This window comes from Saccopteryx leptura, chromosome X (genome assembly GCF_036850995.1).
Source record: "Saccopteryx leptura isolate mSacLep1 chromosome X, mSacLep1_pri_phased_curated, whole genome shotgun sequence".
Lineage (NCBI taxonomy): Eukaryota > Metazoa > Chordata > Mammalia > Chiroptera > Emballonuridae > Saccopteryx > Saccopteryx leptura.
This window is the reverse complement of record NC_089516.1, coordinates 54,287,456-54,300,671: the sequence shown is the minus strand read 5'-3', so window position 1 is coordinate 54,300,671 and position 13,216 is coordinate 54,287,456. Positions and strand designations below refer to the sequence as shown.

At 39.0% G+C, this 13,216-nt stretch overlaps 1 protein-coding gene across 3 annotated transcripts in view; it reads right to left on the bottom strand.

Annotated features, from left to right (window-relative positions):
- The window catches only part of GABRA3 (gamma-aminobutyric acid type A receptor subunit alpha3), a 449,120-nt gene that overhangs the window by 44,276 nt on the left and 391,628 nt on the right, over window positions 1–13,216 (bottom strand). For all 3 annotated transcript variants that reach the window (XM_066357176.1, XM_066357178.1, XM_066357177.1), the window contains exon 9: window positions 12,639–12,850. In XM_066357176.1, coding sequence (XP_066213273.1) covers window positions 12,639–12,850 — 212 coding nt within the window. The remainder of the gene's footprint in view (window positions 1–12,638; window positions 12,851–13,216) is intronic.

The following is a 13,216-nucleotide window of genomic DNA, read 5'->3' as shown; positions in this document are numbered from 1 at the left end:
GCTCTATCCATCCTGTTTTTAATTCCTTCCATTGTGGTCTTCATTTCTGATATTGTATTTGTCATCTTCAACTGATTCTTTTTCAATATTTCAATATCCTTTTTTATACTTGCTATTTTTTTTAGGTGTTTGTAATGACCATCCATTGTTGTTCTAAGATCTGTAAGCATCCTTACAAACATTATTTTGAACTCCACATCTGTAAGTTTGATTATTTCCATATCACTCAGTTCAGCTCCTGAAGGTTTCTCTCGTGGTTTCATTTGGATTGCACTTCTTTGTCTTCTTATTCTCTGTGTTTGGGTGTTTTGTTTGTAGAGTTGGTTGAGTCTAGGCTTGGTGTTGTCTGCCAACAGTTTTCAATTGTGTTATTTCTAGGTCTTCTTGAGTTGGTATCAGCTATTATTTGTAATCCATTTTCGGATTTGGGCTGCTTTGAAGTCTTGATTTTTTTGTTTTCTTAACAGGTGATAGTCTTGTTTGCTGATCTCAGCAAGAGGCTTCCTTGAAACTGTATCCAGGAATGCTGGGTGTAACCTGAGACTCTGAAGCCCTCTTCCACCAACTAATCTCTCTGGGGACAGGATGTTTTCTCAGCTTCAGTAGGGGGAGTTGTATCTCAGATCTCCTTGGAGACCTAAGTTACTGCCTCTCCTCCCCACTTTTTGTTTTCAGCTGTGTCTTGTTGCGTTGATTGGAGCTGGAGAGATGTCTGGAGATCTGTGATCCGGAAGTAATTAATTCTGTTTTGTGGAAGGATCAGTCCCTCCCCCAGCTATGGCCACCTCCAGCATGGATGAATCAGCTTTTTTGGTCATCTCCTGCATTCCTTTGCCCCTCATTATCTGTCCCTCTCTCTCTCCTTTCCACATGGGAGATAAGCCAGTCCTTTCAACACACCTCGCTCTCTGGCCACCAGGCAAGTGGCTGTGAGCAGTATTTTCTTCTCTTTTCCCTGGAGTGAGATCCCCTCTGGGCTCTCAACCTCACCCCCCCCCTCTGTTCCTGTAAGCAGGGGAGATTCAGGCTCCCTTCCAGGTTTGTTGTGACTTCTTCTTTGCTCCTTGGTTTTTGAGAGCTGTTCTTGTAGTCCAGAGTTGGTTTTTCATGCTGAATTTTTTTTTCCTAAATTAATTTGTTTTCCAGTTTGGTGGTGAGAGCTGGGTGTCTGTGTGTCTGCTTACTACACTGCCATCTTCAGGTCTCTATCCCAGAACTATTTTTGTATCTATGTGTAAATTTTTTTTGATTAGGAAATGTTATTCTTTTTAAAATTTTATTTAGAAAATTAAATTTACCAGGTTGTCATTGATAAAGAAAAGTACATCGGTTTCTGGTAAACATTCTATAATATTTGAACTGTTGATTATGTTGTATACCCATCACACGAAGTCAAATAATTTTCCATCACTTTATATTTTCTCTCTTTACACCTCTCCCTCACATCCGCACATCCCAATCCACCAGTAACCATTTCACATTTATTTATGCCCATGAGTCTCAGTTTTATATTCCACCGATGATGTGTGAAATCATACAGTACTTAGCTTTCTCTGATTTACTTATTTCACTCAATATAATGTTATCAAGGTCCATGCATGTTGCCCTAAATGGCCCTATGTTATTGTTTCTTCTGGCTGAGTAGTATTCCATTGTATATATGTACCACATCTTCTTTATCCAATCCTTCACTGAGGGGCACTTTGGTTGTTTCCATGTTGTGACCACTGTGAATAATGCCGCAATTTACATGAGGATGCACATGTTTTTATGTACCAAGGTTTTAGAATGCTATACTTTTCATTTTAGCCCATTTTCTTAAACTTTATAAAATTTTTGATTCATAATTCAGAAGATAATGCTCTCCAACCAACATTCACTAAAGTCAGTTTACAAATTTGAATATGTTATCTTATGTCTTTATTTGAGACATTTAAGAGGAAAGGGTCAAAATGAAGCCCTATGGATTATCACATGGAATGTCCGTTCAGGTCAATGTCTACCCATTAGTCATTTCTATTTGACTTCAACTTCAACTGGTCAACTATCTACATCAGCCTAATTGTAATATTTTTAAGTGCTGTCTTGGTAAGTTTATTATAGTTTCTGGTCCACGAGTCTAACATATTTTCATAAAATTTCTTAACATTAGTTTGGCAAAATTTTTTCTTAGTGAACTCAGGTTAAATATCAGTTTAAACCTAATTGCTCCTAAAATATATATCTGTTTAAAACTCTATTCTAGGGAACTTTCAGTTTAATATGTCAGAGTAGGAACATCTTTTCTTTCTTCTCCTCTCTAGAACCAACCAAAAACTGTAAGAAAAACTAGAGCTAGAAACCAAAACTCCATCTTTGATGAAATGAAAGCATTTTAAACCCTGACCCCAAAATGTAAGGGTAAGGGCTCTCAAATACAGTGAAAATAGGGTCTAGGTGAGAAGACACTCAAGATGACTACTGCTCTGTATTTCAGGCCAATAATAATAAAGTCCAAAAAGGTTGGTGGCATAACTAAAGTGAGAAAACAAAATACCCATTTTAAAACAAACCAGTTTTCAGGATGGTAGTGAAAACAGGCTTCTAGTGAGAACATCCTGAAACACAGCTTTACTACCACAGAATATCAGAGAAGGTAGAGACTGAAAAAAAAATAAAAGATATAATACTACACACAAACACTCACTCAAGAAACACACACCATTGCACCATAAATACAGGGCTTCCTTTTGGCATAAGAAACTTCTTGTTAGTTAGAAGCAGAGTCAAAAGTATAAGGAGGACTACTTGTAAGAATTTATATAGACAACAGATGGTAGTCAAATTAGTCACTCTCAAATATGCACTTTGAACTACTTAAAACTATTCTGCTCACTATCTCAGTCCTTCCCTAAAATGATATTTTCACACATAGCAGGTTTGGTAATATAAAACTCTTCTAATTAAATTTCAAGTAATAACTGAAAAATAACTGATATAATTACTGAAGCAAAATATGTTGCAAAGTAGAAGAAAGAGGACCAATAAAGGTCTGTGGAACAAGAAACAAAACAAGCACAGAACACATAAAAATAAGTCAATAGCAATCATAAAATTAATGCAAGGAAAAATAATACTGTCAAGAATCAAAGATGGTGGCAGTATAAGTAGAAGCACATTCCCCTCCTCCCTGAACCAAGTTGGAATTGCAACTAAAACATAGAACAATCAACCTGAATAACAAACTGAAGACTAGCTGAACAGAAGTCTCATAACCAAGGATTCTCAGCTGCAAAGGTTTCCCTTATGGAGCAAGAGGTATCAACCCCAGCAGAGCTCCCCAATCCCCAACCCAGAGCATCAGAGCCAGTATAAAAAGCCCACATAAAATCTAGCTGTGAAAATCATGGGGAATATGTTCCCCAGGTAGAGAAAGCAGTGTGCTAGAAACTCAGGTGCCCTATTAAAGAGCCAATGCACAAAATTTCATTCACAGCCACTTACCCTGGGATCCAGCAGAAGGTAGACAGCTCTTAGCAGACTAGAGTCCTGTGAAGAAAAACTGAGTAGTATGGCTCTGAGAAGACAGCTAAAGGGACAGTACTAGGGTCTCTGGGATTAATCTCTCTCCTAAACCTCCCACAGACATATTCTTTCTTGGGTAGAGCACTCCTCTACATATGACATCAGCTTGGGGGAATACAATAGCCCCAACCTCCTGATTCCCTGTCATCTGCTCTGCAGGCTCACATTTTATAAAGAAGTCAGCTGCCTGAGTCCAGGTTGTAGAGGTCTGGGCAGACCCAGGGGATGTCACAGACTGAGCTGTGGGCCTTGAGATAAGAGCCATTCTCCCTACCTTCCTTTGAGCTTGACCAGTGCTACCCCAACTTGATATCCACTAGTTCCATAATCCTAACTACTCACAGCCCTGCCCTACTGAGTCACAGCTCTCTGGGAGGTCCAGGCAGAATCTAGGACAGACTGAATTGTGTTAATCTAGGATGGAGGCTATTTTTCCTTTGCATTCCAAACCCATGAAGCTCCTTCCCTTTACATGACCAAATCTTGGTCTTTTGGGGCCTGATATACTCTACTGGTCACCTTCTGACAACTCTCTGATACCCTACCTCACCACAAAAGTCTGGGTGGCAGCTGGCCTTGGTGTACTCTGGGATTTTTGTTGACTGGGCCCATACCCAGCACTGGCACAAAGTTTTAATCTATGTCAACCTGTTGAACACCAATTATCCCTACCTGGTAACTCATTGAGAACCTACTTCACACAGCATGAGAATTGCCAGAGGCTCTTTTAGTGACTGTGTCTAACAGGCAGCTGACAGGAAGGGGGGGAGGCAGATCTCTGGGAGCCTCAGGCCTTTTTGCTGAACTGCTTCTGGGCTCAATGCTGATGGTATCCCAACTTGGTGTATATCTTGGACATTTCCATTAACATACAAGGCCAGCAAAGACAGTTAGAAACTTCAAAACACTTTGTAGCTCTAAACAACTAGCATGGGGTAGTCACAAGCAGTATCTCATATTAACCACACCAGAATAGCCTTTCAAGAAACCCCAGAAGTAACATACCTGGTGGTGAGCTTCAGACCACATTAGACCAAGACCCAGTTCGTTCCACAAGTGATACATACAAAAGGAGACCTTGGCAGGCACCAGGCCCTGCTGGGGTGAATTTCACTTTGTGTGTTTAGCAATCACAGAGAAGCTTGTACAGTGTGGTTGGAGTCAGTCTTCATAGTCAGCCAGCTTGAGGGTTGACCCCATGCATAAATGGGCCAACAGAAATAAAACTCAAATACAAAAGAAGAGATCACATAACCCACACAAGAGACATTTCTGGAGCACTTTGCTCAGGTGATAAGAGAGATTGTGCTACTGAGCCCCATAGGATACTTACTATATAATGTCACCAAACTATGACTGGGAGACATAATAGAGCTACCTAATACACAGAAACAAATACAGAGCAGTAGCCAAAATGGAAATACAAAGAAACATTCTACAAATAAAAAGATAGGAGAAATGCCCTGAAAAAGAACTGAATAAAATGGAGGCTGGCAACTTACCATTTATACAGTTAAAAACAATGATTATAAGGATGTTCAAGGAATTTAGGCTAAGAAGAATGAATAATTTCAGTGAGAACTTAAAAAAGAATGATAATAAGCATAAAAGAAGACATAGAAACTATAAAAAGAAACACCAGGCAGAACTGAAGAATACGTATTTGAAATAAATAATGCACTAGAAGGAATCAAGAGTAGGTTAGATAAAACAGAGGATCAAATCAGTGATTTGAAAAATGAAGTAGCAAAAAACACCCAACAAGAACAGCAAAAAGGAAAATAAATTAAAACAATGAAGATAGTCTAAGGGACCTATTAGCCAACATGAAGCCTAATAACATCCACAACATATGAGTACCAGAAGGAGAAGAGAAAGAGTAAAAATTTGAGTACCCATTTGAAGCAATAATAATTGAAAACTTCCCTAATCTGGTGAAAGAAAAAGACACACGAGTCAAGGAAGCACAGAGAATTCCAAACAAGTTGAATCCAAAAAGGCCCACTCCAAGACATATCAAAATTGCAAAGAAGAATGTTAAAGACAATGAAGACTCTTAAAAGCAGCAAGAGAAAAACATGATGTAACTACAAGTGAGCTCACACAATACTGTCAAGCTGATTTTGCAACAAAAATATTTGCAGAAATATTTGGAATGAAATATTTGAAGTGATATAAAGCAAGAAACAACAACCAAGACTACTATAACCAGGAAGGCAATCATTTAAAATAAATAAATAAATAAATAAATAAATAAATAAATAAATAGCTTCTCAGACAAGAAAAAACTAAAGGAGTTCTTTAACACTGAACCAGCATAACAAAAAAAAAATGTTAAAAGGACTACTTTAAGATACAGAAAGAAAAAAACATAGAAAGAAACATAGTTACATAGAACAAAGTGGCAATAAATATATACTTAACAATAACACTTTAAATATAAATGGCTTAAATTCTCAACCCAGAACAAGATAGACACACAGAATGAGTGTGAAGGGATGGAAGAAAATATATTTCATACAAATGAAAATGAAAGAAATGAAAGAAAAGCTGGGTTAGCAATATTTATACCAGAAGAAAAAGACAGACTTAAAAGAAAACCTACAATAAGAGAAAAAGGAGTTGCATAATGATAAAGTGATCAACTCAGAAGAGGATATAAACCTAATATAAACCTTGTCAACATTTATGCACCCAACATAGGAGCACCTAAATATATAAAGCAGAACATGGACATAAAGGGAGAGAATGACAATAATACAGATATAGTAGGGGATTTTAACAACACATTGATATCAATGGATAGATCTTCCAGACAAAAGGTCAACAAGAAGTGAGAGGCCTGAAACGTCACACAAGAGCAGCAATTTTCAACCAGTGCTTCCGCAGCACACTAGTGTGCTGCAAGACTTTATGAAACATGCAATACCTGATTATTTAGACAGGGGCATTAAATTCTTTTCTCTTAGATTGTGAGTGCCCTATCTTAAAACAAATATATACCATATTTCTCCATGTCTAAGATGCTTCCATGTATTAGACACACCTTAATTTTGGGGCCCCGAAATTTGAAAAAAAAAATGTATTACATAAAGTTACTGAACTCAAGTTTTATTCATCATGAAATTTATACAACTCCTCATCACTGTCAAATCTCCCATCCATTAGCTTGTCCATCTGTGTCTAATGACAAATCACTGTCTTCAACAATGAGCACAAAAACAAGCATGAAAAAGCAGAAATGCAAGTAAAAAGATCTACAACCACAGTATAAGATACATCCAGTTTTTAGACCCCCAAATTTTTTGAAAAAAAAGTGTGTCTTATACATGGAAAAAAATGATAGGTCATATAATAGAGTGGCATCTTATTGGTCATGTCACATAATAAGGTTATGTCTGATAGTTCATTCTTGGTACCAGAAATCAATATATAACATAGAAACCTAATTTTTAAAAAATCACTGTGGAGCAATAAGTATAGATAATTACTATTCTTTTTTGTAAATTAGTTAAAATTATAACTATTTTTTTTCCTGCTGACAAATATATATTTGGTGTGCCACAGAATTTTAGTGAACAGTTTATATATGCCATGAGCTAAAAATGGTTGAAAATCACTGCATTAGTGCAAATGGATTTAATTGATGTCTTCAGAGCATTTTACCCCAAAGCAGTAGCATATACAGGGTGGGGCAAAAGTAGGCTTACAGTTGTTCATATGCAATATAATACAATAAAAAAATAAATAAAAATATAAGAATAAACTCTGTGTTTCACATACTCAAAACTGTAAACTTACTTTTGCCTCATCTGTACATCTTTTTAAGTGCACATGGTATATTTTCTAAAACAGACCACTTGCTAGGACACAAAACAAGTCTCAATAAATTTAAGAAGATTAATATCATATCAGCATGAGATTCCAAGATGGTGACAGAGTAGGCAGACCTTCCTATTGTCACCTAACAGGACCAAACTAGGGTTATAACTAAATTTAAGAACAATCATCTTGAAAACCAAATTACAACTAAATGAAAAGGAGTCTATAACCAAACAGTCACAGATGAAGCCATGTCAAGACTTGTAGGAAAAGTGGAGACATGAAAAGCACTACCCCCACTTCCAGGAGGGAGTGGCAGCTGAGAGTCTGAAGGGACTCTCAGCTGCAGAAAGGTTTTCCCTGAGAGGTGTTGATCTTAAGCTCCAGGCAGGCTGCCCCAACCTACAGCAACAGAGACTAGAAGAAGCACCCATATAGCACTTGCCAGTGAAAGGAAGAAAGAGAGGGGAGATTTCAGAGAAGCAAGTGCCCTCTTCAAGGGCCAACACAGAAATTCTCACTCACAGTTACTGAACCAAAGCTCTGGTGGAGGGAGGGTTGAGAAGACTAGAGTCGTGGAAGGAGACTGTGAAATTGGTGGACTTGGAAAGATACTCAGTGTGGAACAGCCACAGGAATCCCTGTGCTGAATCATTCCCTGGTACCACAGTGACTATCTTTCTTGAGTGGAATGATCCCCTCTGTGAGGCATCAGCCAAGGAGGAAAGCAACTGTCCCACCCTCAAGAATGTCTCTTGGCACACCTTATAGAGTTGGCCTCTGCTGAGAAGTAAACAGCTTGGCCAGGACGCAGGAAGTGTGACAGTGACTCAGTAGTCTGGTGTTGAAGCAGGAGCTGACCTCCCCACATTTCTGAGAATGTGACTGGTGCTTCTGTCTTATGCGGGATTCAGTAGAAACTGTCCAAACTGTGATCAGACACAAACTGCGTTTCAGAGGCCACACTCACTGGACTCTTAGTGGCCACACCCTACTGAAGTCTGTGAAAATATTCAGGACAGAATGACACCTGGGACCCTGAGGTAGAAGCCACACCCACCACCTTTTCTGCTTCCTGTGTTCATCACCTGGACAGCAGCTCACACACATTGCATGAGGTAGAGCTTCACAGTCACCCAGCCCAAGTCCCGAATATCCTGACTTGCTGGGCTAAGTTCCACAGAGGAAAGGGAGAGAGGCTTGGAGCACAGATATTCAAAGTGTTCATTCCCTGGAGCCTAATGTTGGGAAAAATTGAGGAGCTTAGTCACTGTCTGGGGAGGCACAGTTAGCCCCAGTGGAAGGCTCTCTTGGTCTTCCTCCCTGAGACCAGGGGCTCCTCAGCAAGAAGAACTTCTGCAGAGGGGACTGTTAGCTGCACCAAATCTAAACTTGCTGTTCACCTTGGTGGGAGAAAGAGAATTGAGGTATCCAGCAGTTTCTGAGGGATTAGGCTCCCTATACTGAGCTCCTAACCAAGAGTACCCAAAAGTATGTGGTTACCTCAAAGTTGTGATCCCAACCTCAGCTACCCTAACCTGCTAAGCTTGCAACATGTGAAGGGGATGGTGAGGTGAGGATAGTCTGTGTTTACTCTACAGTCAGCCTTTTTACAATAAAAATCTGCTAGAGGAGGTGGAACAGTAGAAATGTGAAGGCAAATGTTAAGGAATTTTGCCCCTTTTACAGAGTTACTATGAGCTCTAAGCAGGAGGAAGTCGAACCTCATTCACAGGATCAAAATTCTCAGCAAAGTGGAAATACAGGCAACATATCTCAATATAATAAAGACTGTATATGACAAACTGACTGCCAATATCATACTCAATGGGAAAAATTTGAAAGCAATCCCTTTAAGACAAGGAACAAGACTGGGGTGTCCTTTTTCACTACCCTTAGTCAATATAGTACTGGAAGTCTTACCCACAGCAATCAGACAAGAAAAATTAAAAGGCATCCAAATTGGAAAAGCTGAAGTGAAACTGTTATTACTTGCTGAAAACATGACACTGTACATAAGAAAACCCTAACATCTCAATCAAAAAATTACTAGAAGTGGTAAATTAATTAATCAAAGTGGCAGGATATAAAATTAATATTCAGAAATCAGTGGCATTTTTATATATCAATAATGAACTGTCAGAAAGAAAAATTAAGGCAACAACCCCATTCACAATTACTATAACCACAACAAAAAAGTAACTAGAAATAAACTTAAATAAGGAGGTAAAAGACATGTATTAGGTAAATTATAAGACACTAAAAAAAAAGTTGCCCAACCTGTGGTGGCACAGTGGATAAAGCATTGACCTGGAACACTGAGGTAACTGGTTCAAAACCCCTGGCTTGCCTGGCCAAGGCACATATTGGAGTTGATGCTTCCTGCTCTTTCCTCTTCTCTCTCTCTCTCTTTCTCTCTCTCTCTCTCTCTCTTTCTCTCCATCTGTCTCTCTCTCTCTCTCTCCCCTTCTCTAAAATGAATAAATAAAAAAAATTTTAAAAAGAGATACAAATTTGTATAAAAAAAGAAAAAAGAAATCAAGGAAGATATAAACAAATGGAAGTACAACTATGTTCATGGTTATGAAGAATTAATATCATTAAAATGTCCATACTACCCAGCCCTGGATGGTTGGCTCATCAGTAGAGCATCGGCCTGGTGTGTAGAAGTCCCAGGTTCAAGTCCTGGTCAGGGCATACAGGAGAAGTGATCATCTGCTTCTCCACCCTTCCCCTTTCTCTCTGTCTCTCCCCCTCCTGCAGCCATGGCTTGAATAGTATGAAAAAGTTGGCCCCAGGTGCTGAGGATGGCTCCATGGCTTCAACTCAGGTGCTGAAATAGCTTGGTTGCTGAGCAATGGTAGAGCATATAGGCAGAGCATTGGCCCCAGTTGGGGCTTGCCAGGTGGATCTCGGTGGGAGTTTGTCTCTCTGCCTCCTTGACTAGCTGCTTCTCACTTAACAAAAAAGAAGTCCACACTACCCAAAGCAATTATATATTCAGCAAAATTACTATTAAAATATCAATGTCATAAATCACAGACATAGAAAAAATATTCTAAAAATTTATATGCAACCGAAAGGACATGAAGAAGACACATAGATGGACAATAGCCATACGGAAAAATGCTCAACACACTAATCATTAGAGCAGCAGTTCTCAGCAATCTTGAAAATGAAGAACAAAGTGGGAGGTATCACACTTCCTGATATCAAGCTATACTGCACAGCCATTATCATTAAAACAACCTGGTATTGGCATAAGAACAGATATACAGGTGAATGGAGTAGAACAAATAATTCAGATGGGCACATGTGTTTGTGGTCAATTAATATTTGACATAGGAGGCAAGTATATACAATGGAGTAAAGATGGTCTCTTTAATAAATGGTGTTGGGTAAATTAGGTACATGCAAAAAAAAATGAAACTAGACCATCCAACTTACACCATTCAGAAAAATAAACTCAAAATGGATAAAAGACTTAAATGTGAGTTTCAAAATCTAAAAATCTTAGAAGAAAACATAGGCAGTAGACTCTCAAATATCTCTCAAAGCAATATTTTTGCCAATATAACTCCTCAAGCAAGTGAAATAAAGGACAGAATAAACAAATGGGAATATATCAAACTAAAAGCTTTGGTTCAGCAAAGGACATTATTAACAAAATAAAAAGACAACCCATTTAGTGGGAGAACATATTCACTGATACATTTGATAAGGGGTTAATAACCAAAATTTATAAAAAACTTATAAATCTCAACACCAGGATATAAACAAGCCAATTAAAAATAGAAAACGGGCCTGAATAAACACTTTTCCAAAGAAGACACATAGATGGACAATAGGCATATGGAAAAATGCTCAACACACTAATCATTAGAGCAGCAGTTCTCAACCTGTGGGTCGCGACCCCGGTGGGGGTCGAACGACCAAAACACAGGGGTCGCCTAAAGCCAGGCGACCCCTGTGTTTTGGTCGACCCCTGTGTTTTGGTCGTTCGACCCCCACCGGGGTCGCGACCCACAGGTTGAGAACCGCTGCATTAGAGAAATGCAATTTAAAACCACAGTGAAATATCACCACATATCTACCAGAATAGCTTTCATTAGCAAATCAACACACAACAAGTGCTGGAGAGGATGTGGAGAAAAGAGAATCCTTGTGCACTGTTGGTAGGGATGTAGACTGGTGCAGGCACTGTGGAAAACAGTATGGTGTTTTCTCAAAAAAATTACAAATGGAACTGCCTTGTGACCCAGCTATTCCACTTCTAGAAATATATCCTAAGAATCCCAAAAACTAATATAAAAGAAGATATCCATCTCCATGTTCATTGCAGCATTGTTTATAATAGCCAAGATCTGGAAACAGCCCAAGTATTTATCAGTGGACTAGTGGACAAAAAAGCTGTGGTACATCTACACAATGGAATACTACACAGTCATAAAAGAAGGAAATCTTACCTTTTGTAATAGTGTGGATGAACCTGGAGATTATTTTGCTAAGTAAAATAAACCAGGCAGAGAAAAAGAAACATATAATCTCACTTATATGAAGAATATAATGGACACAATAAACTGCGGAACAAACCAGAAATTGAGGCAGGGTCACAGAGAACAAATGGATAAGGGATTAGCCAAATATGTATATATAACTCATAGATACAGACAACAGGTTAGCAATTTCCAAAGGGAAAGGTGGGGTGGATGTAAGGGGAAGGAGGCACGGGAGTGAAACAGGGATGTTTCAAAGAAGAAAATAGGTTTTCATCTGGGTCTTGAAGAATGAGTAGGTCTTTACAAGGCAGGAAAAAAAAGAATATTCCAACTAGAGAGTAAAAAATAAGCAGACACAGAAGGAATAGTGATCACTTTGTTTTGACCATAATAGGAACGTACTGGAAGTATGGGACAGAAGTTGTCCTGGAGATTGCTCTCTGGGTTGAAGATAGTCCATTCTTCTGGAAGACTTTATAAGTACAAAAGTTTCCTTTGAGTCTAGCAATATTACACTTAGGTTTAGTCCCTCACCACAAGATATCAACCCTCTATGATACCTATCCTTTTTTCCCTGCCCCCATAAAACACTCCACATTGCCAAGAAGCACTCCAGTTGAGAACTGGATTGATGACCCCAGTGAATAGCACGCAGCCCTGGCCATTTCCCACAGGCTGCAGACTGTCCACTCCTGGTTCCAATACAGTTCTCTCAGGGAGTGCTTCCCAGCCTTCACCCTTGCTGTGTCTCACCTTCATCTCCAGGGCCTCTGGCACCTTCTTGCCTTCCCAAGCCCAACTCCTCTTGGTGAAGTAGTTGACAGTGGCAAATTCAATCAGTGCAGAAAATACAAAGGCATAACAGACGGCTATGAACCAATCCATGGCCGTCGCATATGCCACTTTAGGTAAGGAGTTTCTGGCACTGATACTCAGAGTAGTCATGGTGAGAACAGTGGTGACACCTGGGGAGAGAGAAGATATGAACCAGTTGTCACTCCAGACATTTATAACATTTTTAACAAGATCACTTACATTCTACTTAAAAGATGCACCTGTACCCCACTCAAAAGATCCCTTTACTGTAAAAAAACAGAGAATGTCAAAGTGGGATGGTTCGATCTTGTAACCACCCATTTTGATTCTCACAGTAATAGGGATCTCCAGTACAGCATTTCTAAAAGTTGTCTTATAGCCTCTGCTTAGATATTTCCATTGAATAGTAGGTAATGTATTTCATTTTAAAAGAGCATTTGAATTGGAACTTATAAACTGAAACCTGCCTTCCTCTAACTCAGGCATCCCCAAACTACGGCCCGCAGGCCGCATGT